The 25,876-nt window shown below is 36.2% G+C and overlaps 1 protein-coding gene and 2 long non-coding RNA genes across 4 annotated transcripts; 2 read left to right on the top strand and 1 right to left on the bottom strand.

The window, feature by feature from the left end:
* Nucleotides 1-1,358: 1,358 nt before the first annotated feature.
* Nucleotides 1,359-3,449, bottom strand: LOC118682146 (uncharacterized). Its single transcript, XR_011396139.1, has 3 exons — nucleotides 2,879-3,449; nucleotides 2,126-2,806; nucleotides 1,359-2,050 (listed from the first exon to the last, which is right to left on the bottom strand). It is a non-coding gene; the product is annotated as an uncharacterized lncRNA (long non-coding RNA).
* A 12,334-nt stretch (nucleotides 3,450-15,783) lies between these two features.
* On the top strand, nucleotides 15,784-18,137 carry LOC106614499 (putative gustatory receptor 58a). The gene is made up of 2 exons (XM_014230282.3): nucleotides 15,784-16,848; nucleotides 17,711-18,137. The coding sequence occupies exons 1-2, from the start codon at nucleotides 15,784-15,786 to the stop codon at nucleotides 17,879-17,881; spliced, it is 1,236 nt and encodes a 411-aa protein (XP_014085757.2). The 3' UTR covers nucleotides 17,882-18,137.
* Nucleotides 18,138-20,042: 1,905 nt separating this feature from the next.
* Nucleotides 20,043-23,283, top strand: LOC118682139 (uncharacterized). 2 transcript variants are annotated; one of them, XR_011396023.1, is made up of 3 exons: nucleotides 20,043-22,303; nucleotides 22,523-22,662; nucleotides 22,725-23,283. It is a non-coding gene; the product is annotated as an uncharacterized lncRNA (long non-coding RNA). The 2 variants fall into 2 exon arrangements; XR_004977814.2 differs by lacking the exon at nucleotides 20,043-22,303 and having other exon boundaries at nucleotides 22,325-22,662.
* The last annotated feature ends 2,593 nt before the right edge of the window (nucleotides 23,284-25,876 follow it).

Raw genomic sequence — 25,876 nt, 5'->3', positions numbered from 1 at the left:
GGCTCATTCACTATTTTATTCATCGGATATATTCATTTCGATGATGTCAAAAATTTCCGTTTCCGCTTCTTTAAAGGATGAACAAATCGATAAAGATACAAACTAGAATAGTTTTTTTCACCTAACGGTTGTTCGTATCACCTACAATTAATCAAGTTAGATATAGCATTATGTATATATAAATGATCAGGATGAAGAGACGTGCTGAAATCCGGGTGACTGTCTGCCCGTCCATTCGTCCGCTTGTACAAGCTACAACTTGAGTAAAAATTGAGATATCTTTATGAAAATTGGTACACATGTTTCTTGGTACCGTAAGACGGTTGATATTGCAGATAGGCGTAATCGGACCACTGCTACGCCCACAAAACGCCATTAATAAAAAACAAATAAATTGCCATAACTAAGCTCCTCAACAAGATACAAGAATCTTATTTGGTATACAGGATCACATTAGGGAGGGGCATTTGCAGTTTAAAATTTTTAGATTAATTGTGCATATCTCCTAAGCCGCTTAAGCTATAATAACAAAATTCTCTGAGAAAAAATATGTTTAGCATCTCTATCGACGGTGTGAAAATGGGTGGAATCGGGTACAACCCCGCCCACTCCCCATATAACGGTACTGTTAAAAACTACTAAAAGCACGATAAATCAAGCACTAAACAAGCCAGAGACATTAAATTTTGTCTCTGGGATGGTATAAGATAATTTTATAGGAACCACGTTCAAAATTAGATAGTGGGCGTGGCACCGCCCACTTTTAGGTGAAAATCCATATCTTGGGATCTGCTTAACCGATTTCAACTAAATTCGTTGCATAACATTATTCTCATATTTCTATGCTATAGTGCGAAAATGGCCGAAATCGGATTACAACCACACCTATTTCCCACATAACACCATTTTAAATTCCACCTGATTTTTTCACTTTCCAGTATGCAAATCAGGCAACAATGACTGTATCGGGATAAAACTTTGCGTGAATAATGCGATTAAGGTATGCCACCTTCTAACCATAAATTATCTAAATTGAACCAAAATTGTTCAAGCCCCTAGGTACTGAATATGTGGAACCCAGTGCCTATAGTTGACTTTTTACCGAAAATATCGGTCAACATCGAACAAGGCGGCAAGATCCACAAAGAAATCTAAAAAATCTACCATTTGACTTTGCGAGAGTATAAAATGTTCGGTAACATCCGAACGTATATACTTGTATATATGTATATACCTATATCTTTAATATCAAAAATTAGTGCAAATTGTAAAAAAAAATGCCTTAAAAGCAGGCAAAGCCGACAAAATCCAACTATAGCAGTTTTATACGAGATTAAAAACATAAATTTACGCGTAACCAAAAATATATATATATTCTAATTATTATTATCCACAATACAAAATTATCCGTTAAAAAATAAGGTTATTTTTGTAGAATTTCGTAATAAATCGTCGCTAAATCAGCAGTTTTCCCACTGTGCAGCACTAACAAAACATAATAACAGTAGAATTAAATGTTTACGTTGCCATTGTTTAACTGTTATGCACATTGATGTTGAGACTTCAGCGGCATAAAGAACATAATTAGTAACTATGATATAATGATTATATTATAACACATAGTTGAATTTCAAAGGCTTATGTACGTGCTGGAATTTGACAGTTATTAACATACTTGTATATTGTAATATATAGTATTTGTTTTTTTTTTCGCACAAGAAAAGAATTACGAATTGTCAATACAACGATAAAACTTCTACTCATCTTACTATCTCTATGATCAACCAACAAAAGTAATTGGGTCAAGAGAATTAGTTTCCGGCACCACTATGTAGGTATTTTCAAATATTCTACTGTTTCCGAAAGAGTTATTGAAAATAGGTAAATTGGTATTAATGTAACGATCCATTTTAGTTTTGTTCAGCGATATAAAAATTATATCTCATCTTCTCCTCGTATCGATAAACTGAATCATATAGGTGTCCTTATACCACCTAGTTTTTGACAGAAAAACATTAGAAGATTTGGCAGAAAGTCGGCTTGGTACCGTCTCCGCAAAACAAAAACAAAAACAATTTTGATAGAAAAGCGATGTAGAACATTACAAAAGTATATTCATACTTACTGTTCTCGAAGTTTCTTCTTTTGAAGAAGCTCATTTACATCTTCACGGCTATATCAACATTTACAACTCTACATCTTCAGATCGGAATAAGCGTTGTTGTCGCTTACCAAGCGAATGACAATTTGAAACGTATTTTAAAGAGGTATCATTATAGGCCTGTATGCTTTTGAAAATAATACTAGAAAAACTATATCAAGGACAGAAATAGTAAGATAGACTTAATAATTTTAGTTTCGACAGTACGGCACGTCATTCCACACCACCCCAGCTATAATTTACTTTTTATGGATATATTATTTGTATGTTGGCTTTTTGTAAACTACACCTTACAAAACAACTGGAAATCTATTTTATTTCTCGTCTTTCTCTAATTGTGCAACACCAGCAAGTTCTCTGAAAAGTTCTTTTAAATAAAGCTGAAAAGAAATTCTTTTTAGAGTTATTGCTTTAAAATAATTAAGCTAATATTAAAAGAACAATAAAAATCAATAAATCATGAGCGAAGACTTTTTTTGATAGTGTAAGTTAGAAGTCTTGTAAAGAGCTTACAAAATAGTTGAAGTTCTTCTGTCTGCCAGTTGTTCTACCAAAACCCACCAATACTAAAAAATTATTTAGTTTATGTATCACTGATTTCTCGCTCCATATCGAGTTCTATTATGACTGTGACTTGTTCCAACCCTACAAAGAAAATTGAGAGAAAAGAGAGAGGAAAGCTTAAGGATCCACATTATTTTCAAAGTTATCACTTACCACTCGCCCAAGCTGTCTGTTGGCACTTTCTTTACAAGAAGTCACGTCAAAATGATGATATTGGTCGCTAAATTCGCATAAAGGACCGCCACCAACAAACATGCGATCAAACTGTAGTGCGAACTCAAGTGAAATTGTGCCAAACGCAGGTATGCAGTGTGTTCATATTGACAATGAAACACTTAATTAGTATGAGTAGAAAAGTGAACTGCCCGAAGCGCAAGACGCGCTGAGTGAAGCTCAGGTATTCGAAATGCCCAACCAAGCCAGACAAACGCAGCGTCAGCAAGCGTAAACGTGCACGACCTACACGCGTCTCATTATTGCTACCACTTGACAGGGTTGCCAGAGCCGTGAGCACGCTTTTTAATTCCCCATTGATTGTTTGGAATTTTTGTATGAACTGTGTATCACAAGCGTGTGGCGTTGATTGAGTCCCCCTGACGAATGTCATTACGACGTGCTCGTTGGTTTGTTGCGGAAATTGCAACAGCACATAAAGTGAGGTTAACGGCGTTAAAATATATGTTGACCAGAAGTAGCAGATTGCCAGCCAACGCATACGCATTGTGCGATGACCCTCATCTGAGGGCAAGATAAAAGTTCTTTACAAAGTTGGATCATATTTTGACGACGTGTCCAAACGTGCAGACAGAGTACGACGAACTTTAGGTATCTGCCAGCATTTGTCATTATATTCGTCCAAGTCGGTATCGGTAGATTGCTCCAAGTAACCCCGGTGTACCCAAAGCAAAGCAAAGCTGTATGCAAGCACTGTATTGGTATAGCTCGCCAGTATGCCAGTTATACAGCGCTGGCAAAAACCCTGCCGACAGGACTTATAGTAGGCGACGCGTACCGTAAAGTAATACCAACGGCGTGTGAGTAATCGAGCGTTCGGTTGCACCATCCCGTAACGAAGTTGTGTGCACGAAAGACTATTGGTGGGCTTTTATAGAAGTTTACCAGTGAATAATATATAAAAGTTCCAAATATTTTTTTTTTTATCTAAATAATTGTTAGGCGTTACGTTCTGATGAAAATTCATTTAGTAATCCACCTTAAACTTGGAAGGCTTTTTCATAATGTTTGTAGGTTGTAGTGAGGTGACCGACTGCTCAGTGAGTGGATGAATAAAATGCGTATTGGCGTCTAGTTCCCCTGAATGATGAGCATCGAAAGTCCAAAAAAAATAACTGACTGCAAAATGAGTGTATTTGATTATTATATTTATTTCATAAAACATTTGAAACGTGGAATTTTTTTGAAACATTCTAGAGGAAAACTCTGTCAAATGGTATGGTCCCTCTTAACACTTGATAGAATGATGATCTCTATGCTTTATGATTACTTCAAGGTAGACACGAAAGCTGAGATACATAAGTAATATCGGAAGGCACATAGGAACTGTGGAAGAAATTATTCTCATTGAAAGGTTGGTGAGATTATTACCATATACTGAAAAGGCATATTAGATAATAGCGCAAATTAGTCAAATATAATGTGAATCATGCAAGGTTTGAATATAAAACAATTTCACTCAGCATGCAAACAGATGTCGATTGGAAAATCAATGACGTGAGAAAAACGAAGAGATCGCAGTGGAAGAAATACACAGTAATATTATATAAAAGAAATGATAAGATAAGAAGCAACGAAAAATAAAATAAATTAAAAGAAACAAATGTAAAAAAAAGTATACATCAAATAATAAAAATAAATAAAAACGACAAAGAAAGAAGAAAAAATAAAATATATGTAAATAAAGAGTTGAGAAGAGCAGAGGTAAAAAAAAGAAAACATACAAAAAACAAAAAAGAGCGTAAGAATATATTAGTAGGGAAAATTTTGTTATACCGTCCCAGGCTTTGGGAGATAAAATGGATATGGGCGGATAAAGTTGAAAATTTCAATTATTTAAATCACATATTTTTTCGACGAAAAATCAATCATTATCCGATATTTTGCGTATGTGTCCCGTCCTTTGTCACAAATGGGTTGTGGCTTACACGTCGGTGCTCATACCCGTATGTACCAATTTGATTGAAATTAATTCTTTTTTACGGTTAATCGCATTTAAATTTCTTAAATTTTATTTCTTTAAAATGCTCTATGCAGGTAAAAATCAACATGCGTTACTTTGTTTTAAAAGTAGCAGTAGAAAAGATTTATGTTAAAGAGAGTGTTATACTCTCTATGATAATATTAGTTTTTCGGGTATGACTCTTTTTTGCGTTGGCTCTTTTAAAAAATAACCCTGGTCCATCCAACACCGAGCTTTCTCAAGAGAAGGGAAATAGTGAAACATTTTTTAATATTCATCAACAATAATGGTTTCTGTATTCGGAGACAAACTTACTGTATCTGATTATGCGTTTCTTTGCTTTGTTTATGGATAGACGTCTATTTTATTATTTTGTTCTAAATATATAATTATATTTAAAAACCTTAACTACATATTAACGTACTTACTAGTGTGTATGTGTGTGTCGTCATAAAAGTTCTTACTGATTTATAGGAAGAAAATATTTACCTCGCAATCTTATGCAAACATATTTTTAATAATAATTTATCTGATTTTATTTATACTTTTCACATAAATTATATAAATGCCTACCCAATATATACATATTTACGCAGGCGATATTTAAATGTTTGAGCTGTAGAACGGTCGTAAATTCCCCCCTTGCTTCGTATCGCTCCAAAAAATGTTGCGAACTATCTTGGTTAAGAGGATTTGTCAGCATAAAATCAACTTTGTACTTTGTCTGCAAATGTACATAAAGTTGCCTTAGTGACGAATTTGTCATAAGTACACCTTTTTGGAAGTACTCCAGCCTGCTCCTCCCCGGCACTATAATACATATTATACTGGTATCTTTCATAAATGAGTCAACACGATAGCGTGGAGATTTGTGTGACCAGATTTGATGTAAAAGGCTTCTATGATAAATGTTTTAATATTAAATTATGTGATTATTTAATAATTCATTAATTTCATAATTAAGGACTTCGAACCAATTATGAATTAATTCAATAAAATCGGTCGTTTCTGTTTGTCGGTAAAGAATACAGATTGAAGGGCAGACCAATTCGACGAAAATTTTTGAATTTTTAAGCAAAAAGTCCAAAAACAAGCAAATAATATGCTCTGCTCATGAAATGATAGTTTACAATAAAAAATTGTATACACACATTTTTGTACTTTATTTCCGTTTCTGTGAATTTTCGACAGATACAACTTTTTCTAACACTAATAAAATTTAAATCTTATCCGATTTGAGCCCTAACAGTCGCATGACGTATTCATTTGATTTTTCGTTCACTCTACTTTTATATATTTTATTTTATCTTTTTGTGCATTTTTCGCATTTGCATTTCTAACCAATTACTATATCGCACCTCAACTTTAATATGCGAATACCACCACCCGGGGTTTCACTCTCTCTCTCTCTCTCCTTTGTACGTATTATATGGAATGGATTTTTTGGAAGAAATCTAATATTCACCTTACTGCCACACGGAATAAATCCAATTGAATTGGAAATAACCGAAAACCTTCGCCGAACATTAGCGTTCTACGACTACCTCAACCGATCTGCGCGCATATGTACACACATACATACACATATGTATGTATATCTACTCACCTGCAAGTTATAATACTCGTACACATTTGCATGGGAAATTGAACATGAAATTTCCATTAGAACTGAAATGGGCGGACAGCTTTAACCGATGCTAGCGCAGCAAAGCAAATACCACAATTGCTACCCGCTCCAACTATTACGGGTGTAAAGCATTTAAAGTTTGGCTAAGTACTTACATTTGCGATGCATTTGTTGAGCTCTGGCATTGCTGTCGTCTGTCAGCCTTTCAACTGCCGTCGGTGCTGTCGCTGCCACAATTCACAGCAGTTTGCGCTTCGCTATATTGGCACACGTTCGACAAACGCTGTCAGATAAAACGAAATGACGTGACTGCTGGTGCTACTGCTGCTGGTTATTGCTGCCAACAACAAGCCACTGACTCGCCACATCAGCCCCACCACCCCCACAAACCCCACCCTCTTAGAGCACGCAATACCTGCCGGCAGCGCAGCCAAAGCTTTGGTTCGCCTAGCCGACTAACGCCGACAATTGATAGCAGCCGCGTTGCTTTAGCAGCAGCTGTGCAAATAAGTGGCAGCGCATACATTTTCCACCTCTTGCTGCTCGCGAGCGTCACAGGCAATCACTGAGGTGGGTGGCTGCGCGTCCGTATTCGAATAATAGCGGGCAAAGCAATTACACAATTGCCATTATTTAGTTGATATGACCAAGAGAGCAGTGCGCTCTCGGCTTCATGTGTGTGCCTTGTGTGCTCGCAATATTGAAGTGGAAATTACTTTTAGCGATAAAGATCTGATGTCTAGAAACACATTTCGCGGTTTCGCGTAGCAGAAAAATTGGTTTCTTGATTGCAGTTGCTGTCAAGCTCCCAAAACCAGGTAAGCGAAATACAAACATGGAGGAACCAGATTTAATGTGTCCATTATACTGTGGTTCCGATTTAATTGCCAATAAATACTTTGCGTCAATCTGGCAACTATCCAAGTAATCTTTTTCAGGTGATTATTGCTTGCCGCGATCAAATACCTACGGAAAAATGCAAGTTCTCAAAGTAGCTGATAGGTAACGCGCCAATTAGGAAATTAAAGTAAAATGACCATGAATGCTGTGAAGAGTCCTTAGGGGTAATTTATGTGTTAAGATAGTATTAGATTATTAAACAACTCATCTAAAGCTCATCTTCTAAAGTTGAAAGAGTTACCGTGTTTAGATAAAATAGAAGAATTGCCGATTTTCTGTACCAAATCTACTAAACTAAAAATTATTGTTGGAGAAATAAATTACTAACATATCTATAAAATAAAACATCAAATTTCGTTTGGCCATCCAGGAGTATAAAATACCTGTCTTGCATAAACTTATTTCAAAAAATACAGTTAATTTAAGTCCGGTGAAAACCTTAAGTCTGATGCAAGTTGTACGCAGAAGGTCGTCTCGTATTTTTGGTGATGAGCCCAATTCAGCAGATGGAACCTTTTTGGACTTTTTGAATACCTCAGGCAACGTGATACGATTCTTTTGCGTGATTTATTTTTCTAGAAGAAATTCACATTGCTACGTACTATAATTTAAGTACCCTAAATTATTAATTTACTTGAGTAAGCTAGCGATGAACTTACTGCACCCGACTTCTTTAATATGCTAGCAATGGATTTCGGCCAGGTTTTTTGTGCTATTGTAGCGTGTGTGTTGTACTGAAACTTGGCTTAGCTGCTACAGTTCTATTCGAAGCTTAGCCAAGCTAAGTTGGGGATGCATGCGTGGTGACTATCGTTATTACACATACATATATTTCTAAAATTTCGGGATTATGTCTTCGGAATTCCGAATTTTTATGAAACTAGTTTTAAGGGTTTTTAATAAATTATAGAGATTTCCTCATTTCTTTTAAATCAAATGACCAGTTCCACACCTGCAATACCCAAACCAAGGATAAAGGGGAACATTTCCATTGTAGTCAGATCGGACAAAATAACACTTTTTGGCATTTAAATAAAAACACCCAACATTTATTAAGATTAAAAATTAATGGTTCTTAACATTTTCGATTGAAAATTAATACTTCCAAGCATCACATCAAAAAAACATTTCACCGAATACATTCAAATTTCATATTTTATTTTTTTCATTGTTTTATATTTTTTGTTAGTGATCTTGAACGGCGGCAACAAATCTCTCCGTTCACAAATATTTTTAGTAATATTTAAATTTGGCCATTTCAGTCGTTCCAATCGAAATAGCGTCAAAACCTACCCGGTCCAGTCAACTGTCAAAATCGGCTAGGTCAGTTGCTCTTTCATTTCCAAGTGACAGGAGAGTTGGGCATCTCTTTATCTATGACCGAAACTAACAAAGTCCCTCGGGATTGAATGACGCATAGTAACGTAAACAGGGGGCAACATTATTAGCAACATCCAGATAAACACATATATTTGTACCCGGTATCTGTGAAATTCGACAGTATAGCAATAGCCGTTAGTTGCCAGCCGTCAATATGCTCATTTAGAGATGTCATGCCGTGCCACCGCCATCAACGTGCGATTCGTCAAAAACGGAAAAAAGAATTGACGCTATTTCATTAGACGTACGACACTGAAATGAGCCAAATCAGAGGAGCGCGTACGCAACTGGGCTGGTTGTTGCCTCGGCGCGCCTAGTATAGCATGGCCTACCACAGCCACAATCGTTTAAAGGTATGTAGGTGGAGACATTTCAACATTACCGTCAGAGTACGAGTTGCCATTAACTATTTTGCGGGGTAGTTGTACTACAAGTATAACGCCCCTCTTGAGCTAATACCATACCCACATCCCACTAACGGCGTTGTATAGATGCCATGCTTCTTTTTGCATTGACGTAGCATCCGCCGAGTTCGTATTAATTCCAATTATACGCACGACTGGCAATTTTCGTATGCGCCCAACTACATGGAACTCATTGAAATACAAGGATTTAGGTCATTACACTTAGCCCGTTAGGTAACGGAAACAGCCTAGCAGGTCTCGAACAGCCGTTGAACCGACTGTAAGCCGGCGTGATCGTTATGCGTGCTTTGATACCTTCCCATTCGATTGCCACATAAGTAGATACTAAATATTCCGCCTACTCAACCCATCCATGTCGCGCAGACAGGCATCATAACTCAGCATGCCACTGTCCGCCTGCCAACACTACTTTGTAATCGTGTTTCTTAGTTATGCAGTATAACTCGTTCTCATCCAGCTTATTTGCCTGCCAGTCGTTCATTACATACTGCGAAAATGTTTACCAAACAACTAATTGAATATATTCATACTTATCACTAGTGACCCGCATTGTGCCTTAACAAAGGGATAGCGGAGATGAGTGAAGTCGGCTTCCTTTGAAATCTTATGCGAATTATATCAGCTGCAACTAATGGGCTAAGCGTTTACATTCAGTAATCAAGCTCACACAATGTGGTTATCACCAAATTGGCCCACAACACCAACTACTAACTAACCTACAATTCGCCAATTTAGCAGCAGGCGACTGACGAATGGACGAGTCGTTTCCGTTGTGCTCAAGCGTATGTCCCCATTGTGTAGGTTATTAGTATAAGCATATATTTCACTGTTTGTACTCGGCAGCAGCCGGACATTAGACATTAACTAATAAGATTTCCATAAAACTATTTAGGAACTTGAACTTCTCAACCAATTCAGCCAAATGCTCATACTCGTATTTCACACACTACTGCCACTAGAACCAGAAGTCACACTCATGCTAACAGCTCTCACTCACACCTGGAACTCTCTGTCATGCCACGAGCTCTCCCTCATTTCACTAGTTCGCTAACGCATTCTCATAAATATTTTCCTTTGCATCAAAAATCTTTACTTCTCTTCCTCTCCACTTCGTCTATTTCTATATGTACCATACTCAATTCGAAATCAAAATTAGCTGCCATCACGTGAAAGTTTAGTTATCTCTGATAACTGTCACTAACTCAATTACTATACCAACAATGTCATGTTTGTGTTAAATGAAGACTTTTGGTCCTTTTCTAGACTACGACAAGAGGGAAGTTTAAGAGTACTTGTGACATCATCCAAAGAGGACTCACCCTAGCAATAAAATGGTGAGTAAAAGTTGGGCTTAACATAAATCCATCAAAAACTGTCATCATTCCTTTCACAAAAGAGAGAACTCTTCCATCCCTGAGAGCCCTAACGCTCTATGGATTGAGGAAATTAAATATCTAGGATTGGCACTAGATTCAAAACTTAGATGGAAAAATCACGTGAACTCCACGATTGCGAAAGCCATCGAAGCGTTAATGGTGTGCAAACTCCTATCTGATAGAACCTCGGACAGCAAACCAGGTTCATTACGATGGATGTACACCGTGATAGTCAAACCAATGGTCACATATGGAGTGGCATCATGAGGGGTCAAAAGTCTCACTCAAAACTGTTGAGACCAACAGCTGACAAAACTGCACACGGTGGCATGCGTATGTATCACAAGTGCCACGTCCACGTGTCCAACCGTTGCTCTAGAGGAGATTCTGGGCATCACTCTACTTCATATGGCCTATCATCGGGATATGGCAATTACAGGGTAATAAGCCCTCAGAAACAAAGTGTCATTGGAGAGAGTCTACCTTTGACATTCTTTCCTAGAGACGACATTACCAAGAGAATTTACTTTGAAATGGGGTTCAAAGTCTCACTGGGTAGTATAAGTGAATAGAAGAACTACAACGTCGAGGAGTACTTGAGTAGGTACACAATGCAATGGTATATAGACAGTTCAAAACCGGCAGATAGAATTGAGGCTGGTATAGTGGGACCACCTACCCAATTCATGGGCATGTTTCCAAGCATTTTCAAGCTGAGGTCTATGCCATTAGTAAATGTGCAGACATTATTCAAGAGAAAAACTATCTGGGGGAACGAATTGTAATACTCAGTGATAGTAAGGCCACAGGTACACTTCAGGTAGTCTCTTCCGTTAAAATCAAATCAGCAATGGTATTGGAGTGCATAAAAATGCTTAACAGGGTTGTCACGGAAAATAACATCTTACTAGCATGAATCCCTGGGTATAGAGGCATCAATGGAACTGGACTAGCCGATTGCCTAACGAAAGAAGTTGCAGCAATAAGTTCATAGGACCGGAACCGTTCTTCGCTGTGGGCCCCCACACTTTACGAGATGAGCTGCGGAAAAAAGAAAGGGCTAGTAGAAATCGCCACTGGCAACAAATGCCTGTGCTTCGGCAGGCGAGGCTGTTTCTGAAAAGTTCGATACAAAACGGTTTAAAAATTAAGGCAGTTTGTCGTATTTTATAATATACATGTCACTGCAGGCTACGGATTTGTGTCACTTCTGTGACCAAAGTGCAGATACACCAGAGAATCGTATGGTACAGTTTCGATAGCACCGTAAACGCTTATCATAAGCTTTCGAAAAACAGTTTAATGGGATATTCGCTTAAACCGTTATTTCTTATAGCAAAAAGCTCACAGTAAGAAGCGCTTTTTGTGAGCACACTTTCGCAACAATTATAACGAAAGCTTAGGAAAGTTTTCGACAGAAAGTTAATATATATAAATTATTAAGAGTCTCTGCTATTTTTTTATTCCAAATTTTAATATTTACAAGAGGGAACATTGAAACACAAAACATCGAAAATAAAACTATACCAGAGGACGAGAGAACGTGGAAGAAGGGAAAGATGTAAATCGAATTTCGTATAATGTTCAATTGAATAGTTAACAGACTTAGGAATTCACCATTTTCTAACATATTCGCTGCTATTGAGCAGAAACCTGTAAAAAACCCTGTTTGCCAAAAAATAGCAATCAGAAAATCTTGCATATGAAGGTAACGCCAGACACTTGCGCCTTCTCCATTCATTAACATTCTCTTGTAAAGCATAGAAATATAAATATGATTCCTACCTGTATTCATATTTTACAAGAAAATATGTGGATTTTACAAGAATATATGAATGATTAAGATTTTGTTATGAATTATTTACGTAAATACGCCACTTGGAAATAATTTGTAAACAGTACACTATAATTTTTGAAACTGAAAAGAATGAATAAACTGAAAATAAAAATTTTATTATCATTTTTATTCCTAGATAATTGCACAAAATCATTTGAAATATAGAAAAAAGTACATACTTGTAGGTACATATGTAGTAAATATAGATTTGATGAGTTATAAAGTATATTTAATATATCTTTCTTGCGAAATAACATTTTTTATGAAATTATGTTTTTGATGCAAGGTTGTTCTAAAGTTACCCAATCATCATCTGATAAATTATTATAATATTCTAGAGAACATAAAAGCAGAGAATGTAAAAATCTTTTTACGTAAAACTTGTTACGTTCTCTGGTTAGACAGATATGGAGAGTTACATTTTAGCGTATGTAACATGCCTTTACAATCACTGTGATGAAATATTAAAAACAAAACAAAATAAGAATAACTAGATTAATATGTTTGTGTTGCATTCATTAACATATGAGATGTTCTCTTTAATGAAGATAACAGCGCAGTTTTTCTGAGGCCCACAGCAAAAAAGTCAAGTTAACAACTTCACTAAATATATAAAATTTAATGTAATATAATATATTAATTGTCTGTAAGGACGTCTTCCTTAAATTATAGTATTTGTAGTATTCAGTGACCTGTTAAGTTTTAAATACTCCTCTTAATAAAAATATTTTCACTCTCGAAAATATTCATACTATAATTTTAGCGTATATGAGAATAGTACCAGAAATGTTTTTTATGGAGAGACGAGGACCGTAAACGAGGATACAATGAAATATCTTTGGCTCTCTATAATAATTTTCATATTGTAGAAAGTAGTTTTTAAAATTTTCAAACTTTATAAAAAAACAATATCAAATTTTCTTTTTGCTTCTGGGTCATACCATATTGCCCGTAGATTCAGTGCATAGTACAATATAATTATTTATGCGCAATCGAACCTTTTAGGCTCCAAGGGAATGACCCACATTTATACGCAATGCCCGTACCAATCCATTCGGATACTACTATGTGGAAATTAAACTTAAACAAGCTTCGAATCAGATACGAGGAGTTCAATTAAGGATGTTTATTTTATGGCTTGTAAAAATCCCATTCTTGCACCCTTAAACTCATTAAATTAAATCGGGAATTTTTATTTTGATTTTGAATAAAATAAAAGTTGACACGTATTATCTTTATACCATTTCTCAGTAATTGATAATAGAGCGTTTGTACAGAAGTTATAAATGGCGTATTTCAACTGTTATTCACCTTATAAGCATTCACAGTATACCATACATACATATCTAAATATGCAAAATTTAAATTCACATAACTTATGAAAGAATTTGTTCTAATGGGAAAATAAAAAATGCGTGTTAATTATTTTTTGTAGTTCTACAGTATACAATAACATAATTTTGATTTTAAAAAAGTAGGTAAGTTCCATTCGAAACATTCTTAAATTAATAAATGTTATTGCAGAATGAAAACATTTCGAATTTCAGATTATACTCGAGGATACTAAATGGGAAAGAACAAAAAACATTCACTGAAACTCTAAATATTTGTAACAAAAAGTTATGCATCGATATCTGCAGATCACTGAAACTCTACCGGCATCAGCTGCTGCCAGTAAAAAAACATTTTCAATCCTTCGCAAGCTGAAAACTTACTTGTGGAATACGTCTAGTGTAAACAGATTGAACGGCCTTGCTTTTCTCACTATCCATACATATATATATATGTATAAAATATGTTTTAAAGGAATCTACTATTTATATAAAATCCAAATTCTATAAATATCTCAAAACATATCAAAAAGGGAATAGTTCTTTAAAAGTTTCTATAACATCTTAAAATACCAAACGTTTACGCAAACATTCATTCTAGAGAACTTGCAACAATTGCTTCACGTTCTTTGTTAACGTAAATGTTACCAACAGAAATTGTCTAATTTTTTAAGTTTCCTTTTGCTAAAAATCGAATAATGTTAATATTTCACGAGGCGAGCTCCTTCGTCGTGAGGAGAATTCCCAGTTAAAATTTTTCAATTGTTCGCTATCGAGCCTGCACCTTCTCCTCTCTCTCTCTCTCTGCTTTCACGTTCTCTGATCTGCGTATAGTTTTTCTGTTTCCAATTTTGCTAATAAAGTGGTAAAAATCAGCTTGGTTTCTTTTTAGAGTTGTGCAGTTTGTTGGGTTGCCCTATAATGTTGTGTAAATTTAAATGCTTATGAAAGCTCTTCCCTCTCTCAACTTTCTTAAAAGCTTTAAAATTTTTCTACTTATAAAATTTTATAGTAAAAACACCTTCAAATTATAGTTACTCATTTATATTACAGCAATAGTTCAACCTTTCTGACCTCAGTTATTAAATATTTTTTCTGCTTTCTTGCTAATATACTTTCTCTTTACTAGTCAACGATAGTAGCAAAGACTTGGCCAAATATTGACACTCTTATAAATTATGCAACTAGCACACCATCGCGATGCTATTAAGTAGATTAGTTAACTTTAAACATCAACCACACATCTTGACCAGTGGCCATAAAATTTTAACTCAAGGGGGAGATGACACATTGGTATGTTCAAAAAATATTAGCAAGTACGCACGACTAAAGGCTGAGTTATACTCGAAGAAGAAGAGATAATTAGCTAGATATATACGAAATCTTTGTGTGTTAACAAAGAAGAATGTGATTTGATTTATTGCCTCTATAAAGCTCTCGACCTAACAAACTCCACTTACAGATATGATTGGGCGTTCTACTTGAATTTTGATTCTAGCACTAAAAACACTATTCAAGGTGAGCTCCATACCATAGTCACAGATATCTTGATAAACTTTGATCGAGTATTTTTCAAGCGCAGAAACTAAGTAAATTGTTGAACACCTCTTCAACATACCCCATCGAAACCCAGTAAGTTTAGCAATTCAAAAGAGTGTTTGAGACAAAAAAGACAGTAGACTTTGCTTCTTGTAATGGTCGGGAACATACTTATGGAAACTCTACTATACTCCGACTAAGTTTCAGGGTGCTCAGTAGATATATTAAGAATATTTCGAATTAAATGAGTTGTTTTTGTAGTTGTTTTTACTTCTGTAGTGCAGTGGTGGCTAAACCCCTTTCTTTTCTACACCCATTCAAGCCCTCCCAGTAGATAGTATCAGCAAATAAATTGTCTATAATTGATTATAATAACAAACACGCAATAATAACATTTAAAAGCAACTAGCTTAAGCTTTTATTCACACCTCAGTAGAATACAAAAAATGTTACGCGCACGTTTATTTCGCTTCGTGCTGAATAATTCTTATTACAACTCGCTCATTGTGGGTTTACTGCCAGCTCCACTATATGGAAGAACTCTTGAGTTTCGGGTCACACCTTGTTATCTCGTGTACAGCGCTTTTGCGCATATTTTCTGTGTAATTGCCACAACTTACGCGGGCTACTACTACTTCAGCAGAGGCTTCTTGACAAACGATCCAATATTGCAGTGGACCTACAGCGTTACACATCTGACGAAGAATCTCTTCATGGTAGTGCTCGTCAAAGAGATATGGTGCAAAAGAGAACTCATAAAGTCGGCGTATATAGATTATTGTGCGCTGGAAACTCGGCTTAAGGCATTCACTGAAGCTGCAAGTGGACCAATTGACGGGAATGTCGAGAAAAAGAGTGAGCTTGATAGGACAACCATCGAGCACCGCGTAGCAAATCTCATTATTTTAAAATTCTGCCTCGCTTATGTTCTTGTTATAATGAATGCTTATAATTTCTTGACTCAGCACCCGGGCACTGATGCCCGGTACATTTCGATCACATTTATCTCATTTGCGTTGAACACTTTTATGCTAACCGTCTCGGGAAATTTCTTCTATATATTCAGTCAACTCTACAGACAGTTTTCTCAGATAAATTCACAGCTAAAAGCAATCTTCGAGCAACTGCAATGTCCAATGTCTTGTAAATCTGTAGATGAAGAGTTTGCTAGTCATATAAACAATCTGGCTATGCTACACCTCACTGGCTATCGTCTGACGCAACGCATATTCAAAATCGTCGAGCTGACATTGGCTGCCCTGCTACTGCGCCTGTTCACGGCCAATATGCGTACGGTATATGGTGCTTGTCTCCTCCTCAGCCAGAATCAGACAAGGAACTTGTGGTTGCAGACCAACGAACTGTTCTTCACTGCCGTCTTCTTTGGAGATACGGCAATGGCTATGGGTATGCTGGATGCAGTGCTGGTAAAATACAATCGTACCGGACAGTTACTGAGAAAACACGTCGCGCTCCTTGATACCTGTGACAGCATTAGCTTGAGAAAAGCGGTAAAATAGTATTTTATACATGTATTTATATTAAACGACTATTAACCACAATTTCTTGGGCTTTAGAACTGTTTGAGTTTAGTTAGACAATTCTTAATAAAAAAACGGTCATCCGACTAGTGAGATTGCTCCATAACGACTTCTAGAATTTAGAGTCCTATTTTTTAAGTACTTTTATCACATGTTTCTCATTATTAGACGTAATATTTTAAAGCTTACGAACCTTATTACGTTAATATCCAATATACTAACATATAGTTACTGTTGTAACAGTTGGAAAGAAAAAAATTAGGGAATGCAGTTGTAATTGTACCTCTGGATTGGATATATGAAAATCCGGGTTCGGCTGTTATAAATACATGTTTGAAGTTTTAACGGTCAATACAAACTAAACACCGTTTGCGTGATAGGAATATTATAAACCGCAAAACTAGTTGATTTTTTTTTGTATCTGCTTTTTAAAATCAGTGAATTAAAGATATTAATCTATTATATGTCTTTACAACTTCATTCAATAAAATTATTGCAATAATTTGCCCTATCTTAATAGAAACACTAAGATTCATGATAATGGGGCATATTCCGTCTGAAGAAAAATCAAGTCAGGGCATGGGCGAATATATGCAGTCGTAACGTTCTTGGTAGTAATGTGCTACAGAAGTAGCTTCTGTAACAAAGACCTCTACGAGTTCCTAGTACATTCTGCGATCATGTATCACGACTATTCTGGACCCTTTTTTATTCACGATTCGTGCTCTCAAAGAAATTCATCTTCGGTCTAGTTTCTACTGAAACCCAGCCCATTTTTGGCTTTGTAATCTAAATGTTTGTCTTTAGTAATTTATTTTATTTTTTCATCTAGTTGGACACATTTGCCTTACAACTAAGTTGTCACAAACTTCGCTACATGCTATGTGGTCTCTTCGAGTTCAATAAAGAAGCTTCGCTGCAATTCTTTTTGCTTGTATTGGTAAAGACGACCGTGTTAGTGCAATTTGACATGCAAAATAAGTTAAGAATAAATAAAAATTAATACAAATAAAAAAAACTAAAACAATGGTGCTAGAAAATTTTCAAGTTTTTTAATATTAATCAAATAAAATTCTTAAGGGGACACTAGGTGACAGCCTAAAAAACGTTGAGTTACACGAGATCTCCAACCGCGCTAAAGAAAAGTCCTAAACTAGAAGATATTCTCAATGACAATGAACTACGATCAAAAAAAATTAAAAATTAACAAAATAGCGGTGTTTTAAAAAAATTTGAATTCTATTCCAGATTTTAATCGTTTTTGGCATGACAAAATTTCATTTTTGATTAGAACAAAAAGGTGATAGGTCATTATATGTAGAATTATATACAGAACAGGCAAAAAAATGCATGATGATCGGATCATTTGTCTTCGAGTTATCATTGCAGCAAATTCGAAAAATGGAAAGCGAGTAAATAAACAACTTGCAACATTTAAAAAGTTGTTGCACAAAAACCTAACCCCAACACCAACTGTGCTAGCTAAAATGTCATTGTAAGTGATTTATGTAAAGTATAATTTTAATATTATTATTTTACTATATTTGTGGTTTTTGTTTTTAATTTTATAGGATATATGTTGCGAGAAAGAAATTGCGTCAAGTGAACTAAAACTATCACTTTTGGAATAATCCATTTGACTTTAAAGCTGCCAGTAATTAAAAAATCTATCAATGGCATCAGTTAGCATAAAATCAGCAATGCAAACTGGAACGAAGGTATAAACTGGAATGAGGTATAAAATCTAGCAAATCCGCTGAAGTTCCTGTGACTGTATCGAAACGACACGCACAACAACACCCTTGAAATCATAACAGCAACTTATCTGCTGCCAAGATGGATAGGGTGGTGAGAGCCTACTCTACCGAGGTGTCAGCCGCATCAGCAACCAGTCCCTTCAGGCTTTGGTCAGGGAATAAGCATTGGGCGCAAGATTAGTAGTCTGCGTTGCCCCCGGCGAGCGCTGGTGCGTCCGTGTTTTCCGTGACCGGTAACGCGAAGAACAAGCCTCAGGTAACTGGGGTAGGTGCCGATGGTATACCCGCTTTTGTTTATTTCGGCCCGCCCCCTACACACGATGCGCTAGTAAAAGAGAAAGGAATGGAATTTTATATAAGATAAATTACAACCAACACAAGTGATAATAAAAGTAGCAGTGACATTTAGGCGCAAAAGACGCCAATAACGGAAATAGATTCCTTTAAGCGGGCGATCCCCTTAAACGTTACAAGAGAACACGCCGCAGGTGAAAGCGGTACAACCGCGCGGAAACCACATGATGGAGCTTGGCAATGAAATCCAGAGGTTCATAGAAATGCCCGATGGGATAATCACTGCGCGAACCAGGAGCACAACATACGGCGATATCCTAAAAGCTGTTATTAAAAAAGATGCCCTGCAAAAACTGGGCGAAAGTGTAACTCATATCAGAAAGACGGCTAAAGGTGAAATTCTGATGGAGCTTAAGAGCGCGCAAATGGAGAGTACTGCTGACTACATAATCGAAATAGGCTTGGTGACCAATTCGTGCTTGGTGACCAAGCAAGAATTAAAGCAGTAATGCATGAGTTCCAAGATATCGATGAATTAACCGGCGAAGAAGACATTGTTAACTTTATTCGTACGTAAATTAAAGAATTATGAGACCTCGATAGGCGACTTATTGAAGCAAGAAAAATTAAAATAGGATGGGTGGTAAGTAGAATCAGGGAGAAGCCGAATCTCAAAAAATGCTTCAGATGTTTGGAATGTGACCACCTGGCGACAACCTGCAGAAAATCAGACGATAGGAGTCAGTGGTGCCTCAAATGTGGAGAGAGGGCACTTCGCGACGACATGCAACAAGGAACCGTCCTGCGGTGCATGTAAAAAAGAAGGAAAAGAGAAATCAGACCATCAGGTAGGAGACAAGAAATGTCCTCTCTACTAAGAAGCGTGTAAAAGGCCAAAATATGAGAGCTTTGCAGCTCAACATCAATCACTGCGAAGCAGCACACGACGTGCTTACGCATACAGTCTTTGAACAGAAAATTGGCGTGGCAATAATCGTCGTACAACATAAAAACAGCAGTGGACGCCAGTGCCAAAGGGGACGGCAATCAACAGAATTCACAAGGCTTTACGAACTCTTTAAGAAGAAGCGAAATTACCTCAAAAAGATAATAGAGAAGAGCAAGGCCAAGCATACAAGATCGACATGACAAAGGTTAGAGGTCATAAAGTACAAGCACCAACATGCGCTGGATTATTAAAAACAGTAGACCAAACCATTTTTCCTCCGCAAATTCTACAAATGCGGCATATAGATGAATCTGGAGCAATGAACGCACTCCTAGTCACTGATGAAAAAGTTATTTAAACGGCCGAGATATTCGCTTTTTCGAACTCTAAAGCATCAGGCCTCGATGGCATCCCGGCTCGCTATTAAACTGAAATCAGCGCCGTTTACGGAACTATATACGCAGTGCTTGCGAGAGGGAGTTTTCCCTAAAATTTGTAAAAAAAAACAAAAACAGCGACTAGTGCTTATACAAAAACCAAATAAACCAGCAGGGGAGCCAGGCTCGTAGCGATCTATATGTATGTTGCACATAATGGGACAAATATTGGAGCATATAATCTATGTACGGCTAGAAGAACACTCAGAAAGAAAACCACTGGGCCTGGCAGAAAATCAATATGTATTTCGAAGACACAGGTCAACAATACACGTCATCAAAAAGCTAACGGAGGTCGCAAGCAAGGCAATTGAAGGAACTAACTCGGCCTATTGGGCGCATATTATACAAGCTCTCGAACGAAAGAAAACACCACTCTACCTGCTGAGGATCATATCTAGCTACCTCTCGGATAGGTTACTACTATATGAAACGAATGAAGGACCGGAAAACTGTATTGTGACAGGCGGAGTACCACAAGGCTCAGTCTTAGGGCCGCAATTGTGGAAAATTTATTATAAGGGAGTGTTACGTCTCTCACTACCCAAAGAGATACAGATAATCGGGTATGCTGATGACATAACACTAACAGTTGTAGCAAAGGAAATAAGCCAGTTAAAGTACCACGCGGCGATAAAAATAATAATAAAAAATAGGAAAAAGCTAGAGGCGACTACGCTCAACATTGATGGATACAATATTTCAACGCAACATTCGTTGAAATACTTAGGTGTGATGATAGACACGAGGCTATGTTAAACTATCGGACCTACATTGAGAAAGCATGTGAAAAACTAGGAAAGGTGTGACAGCTTCATTAACGAGAATAATGGCCAACATAGGTGGACCTAGTCAGAGTAGACGCACTCTCCTGAGCAAAGTGAGCCGGTCAGTACTAATGTACGCCGCACCTACTTAGGTATATGGGGAACAGTATTGCAGCACAAAACATATGCGGAAAAGTCGAGATCAGTAGTTCGTTTAAACGCAATGGCGCTTTCAGGACTATGTCTCATGAAGCCGTTGCAATTATTACAGGTATCATGCCACCAGACATAATGGCGATAGAGCTCAAAAATTTTTCGACAAAACAAAAAGCACTAGGCATGACGAAAGGTATGACTTTTTGTGGAAACTGGAGTTAAAACGCATGCCACATTTTCTTTCTGTGCTCACGTTATAAAGATGAAAGAGAGGAAGTAGAGAAACTTCTTGGAGAGCGGCTGACCCCTGAAAATATAGTACCGCACATGATCCGATCCCAACAGATGTAGAACTGGGTTAGAGAATGGTGCGCGACAGCCATAGTAAAGCTTAGAGGAAAGGAGTGGCAGAGAAAGTGCGAGAGATGATAAAAGAGGAGTAGGAAAACTCTCAGACGCAGATTCAACTGGTTAAAGCTTCTCCTTGCGAAAAAATGCCTACCGGCGGTCCCGCAAGCAAAATATGGAGCTATGCGAGACTCACACAAATACTTTTGTTTAAATAGGTTTTTGCACAAAACCCTTAAGGAAATGATAGAAACTTTATTCTGCGCGCTGCAGAATTTTTTCTGTTCTCACTTTCAAATTACCGGTCAACTGACTGTCACTTTTCTTGTAGGGAATCCCTTTTACCCATTTCTTAAATGGGCAATTATGCTGTCAATAGATAAATGTATTTACTTGAAAACTACCCGAATATTTTCATGCAACATTATTCTATTCATTTTCACCAAAAACTAATTAAATAAGTTATTTCACCAGTTAACAAAAGTGTGTATATTTTTGATTACAATTTACATGCATAGAATCTCTCTCTCATCTCAAAAGAATTACGTCACAAGATGGTAGTTGGCGTAATCTTGGTTTCATTCTTAATTCATACTCATTTAGATTGCAATTTCATAATGTTACTTCGGAACATTGTAAAAGGGGAGTAGAGAAACTATCAGCTGATGAGATGTAGACAAAGCGACAGCTGAGAGGTCGCCATGGAGAAAAGTTAAGGTGAGTTCGGGATTCAGTAACATATTGTTATTTTCTTAAAATTTATGAAAAATTTGTTCTAAAAATATTGGTTATATGTAAAACTTTAACATTTCTTCAAAATATAAACAGTTTATTTTAATATAATATATATTCTTAAAGAAACGGGCTTTATTGGCAAATTCCAGACTAATTAAGATTTATATTTATGAGTATTTTTAGCTGTGGTATATTGGTAAGGTGCAAATAAGCAACCATGTCAAAAAATGGAATCCAGAAAAAGCTTATTCAAGAAAACTGGCGACAAGTTTTATAAATTTGCAAAATTGAACAATGGTAAAAAGATTGAATTTTATCAGCGCAACGAAAATTTTAACAAGGTACATAAGCATTTTTGTAATAAATAATCGCAAAGAGCAAATAAACATTTCGTCATACACAGTTAAACGATAATTTCTGTGATGGTGAGGACGGTGATGAGCTGAGAACATCATCTTGCTCGAATTTGCTTCCGTTGTAAAAATTTATTCATCATTTGTGCAAGGACCATCTTCCTGAAATAAATAATGAAAATGCATGCAACATGCGTTTACAAAAACAGATGGAAGTTATTAAAATGGACTTAAAGGTAACACAGGATGACGATGAAAATTAATATTTAAATGGCTTCGAAAGAGTTGAAAGGTATTCCAGAAAAATTTATTCCAAACTACCAAGATGTCAGCGATAATTTGAAGATATGCAAAACATCCACCATTGTGGGATAAAAGAAAGAGAATATATTTAAAAAATATAGTCTCGAACGTGGGCATGCCAATTCCTATTTAAACATCAAGCTGAGGTCATTCGTATGCAAATTTATGAAGTCAAAGGTCGGGAATATACACTCACTTGGCTCGCAAACTGATAATTTAAATATATTGATATAAGTACTTTGTTATGCCCAAACCAAATTAGCTTGTAACTAAATAAAAACATGAATTTTTCTGTACCAAACAATATACATATGCTTTATATCATTTTCCACATTTTCGGTTCCCCCGGACGCTTATTTGTACTCATATACCTTAACCCTTATGTTATGAATAGCTTAAAAAAATTCAATACTTCATTTTAAGCTCTCAACTCGTCGTTTTTTAACTTAAAAGAAAGCTATTTGTGAGTTAATTTTTTTAATTTTTTTTTATTCTACGTTGCTATTATTATTTTTCTTAAAATTGTCACTGACTATTACTATTTGAAGAAAATTTATTTATATTTTAATAAAATAAACAAAATAATAATAATACTCAGATCGTGGTTGCTAAAAGACGTCGGTAAAGTTGGTTACTAACATAAGGGTTAAAACTAAATAAGATTAATAATATTCAAACATTCAAAAATATTTAAGCAATTTTAAACTACTTTTTAGGTAAGAAATATAGCATATTCAACAAATAACTTATTTAAGAGGACTATATATTTAAATACTCAACCTAGAACTATATAATAATATGTTAAATTTTTATTTAAAGAGTTGTTAATAAAATATTGTACATATTGTAACGGATTTTTTGAGAAATCGTCTACCTTGTAACTGCACAATCTGGCAGCCCTTTTATAGTAGATCTTTAACAAAGCTTCCCCCCTAGAACATTCTGGCAACTACGAATTTCGCTGCCTAGTTGAATCTCAATCAATTTATCGTCGATTCGATTTGTTCTATCATCCGAGTTCGTCACAATATTTTTATCGCTAAATGCTGAAATACTGATGCTGGAAACAGTTACCGACGCAAAACCGTAGACCGAATCAGCTGATACGACCTATCTTATGACAGCGCAATGTAAGTGAACACACACCACCGCTTCTACCGCCGTACGTTGGGATCATGGATAAGTCATCCTTGGATGGGATATCCGCGAAAATTTTCCGAGAAAATTTAAACGAGTTAGCTCATTGCTCTCACGATCACCTCTACAATGCAGGGTTGCCAGTCTCGATATTTTGTATTAATTAAAAATAAACTTAAATTTGTAATATTCTTAAACTATCTTAAAATTACAGGCGTATACAATTATTTATAAATAGGTAGACTATTTACATTACATATTGACATTTTGCATTATGAAAAATTATAACTAAAAAGCAACGTTGGTGAAATAAAAACAAAAGAGAGCAACTGGTTTCTATGTCGCCACTATAAGCATAACTTTTGACAAATTTTGTTTAATACGGGCGGTAAGTACGGAAGAGCGAAAAGTATATAGACGATATTTAAACACGAGACCCAGAACTACAAGTTTGTATATTATATTTTGGTAATTTATTTTATGTAAAGAGTTGTTAATGAAATATTGTACATATTTTCATCGCTGAAGGCTGAAATATACCAGGCGCAACGTGCTTTTTAATTAGAGGCAGGCCTTCCACTTTTCTGCTTGAAAAAAGTATACACATATGTGTGTACATAGACATACATTTGAACAAATTTGCTAGGGCCACCAATTTTACCTAGCACTTCCTGCTGGTCAATTTGATATGTAACCACAGCTTCGCGACAGTAATTGAACACATCACAGATGGTTGCGCTGGTATAGATTGGTTCCATGACAACGCTGTTCTTTCGCACGAATGCAAGCAATGAGAGGCGTAAGAAAACACTAAATAAAATATTTGAGTCAGCGGAATATTGGTGTTTTCAAACTAAGTCCCCGTGCCCCTTGAAACCGCCGTTCGGGAACGGCACTGTCCTTTGCAACATATAAACATACCAATTGTACTATGCTCCGTTAGGGAGACCACCATTGTTGACCTGTGTATGAGACACAGTTTCCTGGATAAAATGAAACCTTGCTCTTCCGTAAAGGTTATACATTTTTTTCCTGAGTTTAATTTGTCATAAAATTATTTCATTCACTAAGAGTAAGTACTACACCGCAATGGTTCATTCACGTCTATATATGTACCATATATATATCCTAAAAGTATTTTTAACAGGTAAGGAAGGGCTAAGTTCGGATGTAACCGAACCTTTTATACTCTCGCAAAGTCGAATGGTATACTCGTTTGAGATTGCTTTGTGGATTGATTGATATTTTCGGTAGAAGGTCAACTATAGGCACTGAGGTCCACATATTTAGTAATTAGGGGCTTGAACATTTTTGGTTCGACTTAGACAATTTTTGGTCACAAGGTGACATATTTTAAAAGTATTATTCACGCAAAGTTTTACCCCGATATAATCATTGTTGCTTGATATGCATAGTGGAAAGTGAAAGAATCAGATTTAATTGAAAATGGTGTTATATGGGAAATAGGCGTGGTTGTAGTCCGATTTCGCCCATTTTCGCACTATAATATAAAAATATGAGAAGAACGTTATGCACCAAATTTGGTTGAAATCGGTTAAGCAGATCCCAAGATATGGGTTTTCACCTAAAAGTTGGCGGTTCCATGCCCACTGACTAATTTTGAACGCGGTTCCTATAAAATCATCTTATACCATCTCAGAGATAAAATTTAATGTCTCTGGCGTGTTTAGTGCTTGGTTTATCGCGCTTTTAGTATTTTTTAACAGTGCCGTTATATGGGGAGTGGGCGGGCTGGTCCCCC

Source organism: Bactrocera oleae, chromosome 4, assembly GCF_042242935.1.
Source record: "Bactrocera oleae isolate idBacOlea1 chromosome 4, idBacOlea1, whole genome shotgun sequence".
NCBI lineage: Eukaryota > Metazoa > Arthropoda > Insecta > Diptera > Tephritidae > Bactrocera > Bactrocera oleae.
Note: the sequence above shows the minus strand (reverse complement) of the source record. Positions and strands in the feature narration are given on the sequence as shown.

What these genes read in the sequence shown, in the direction of transcription:
- LOC106614499 (XM_014230282.3), top strand. Translation starts at nt 15,784, where the DNA reads ATGTTACGCGCACGTTTATTTCGCTTCGTGCTGAATAATTCTTATTAC. An exon ending in GCATTAGCTTGAGAAAAGCG is followed by an intron (nt 16,849 to 17,710) that starts GTAAAATAGTAT and finishes TTTTTCATCTAG; the next exon opens with TTGGACACATTTGCCTTACA.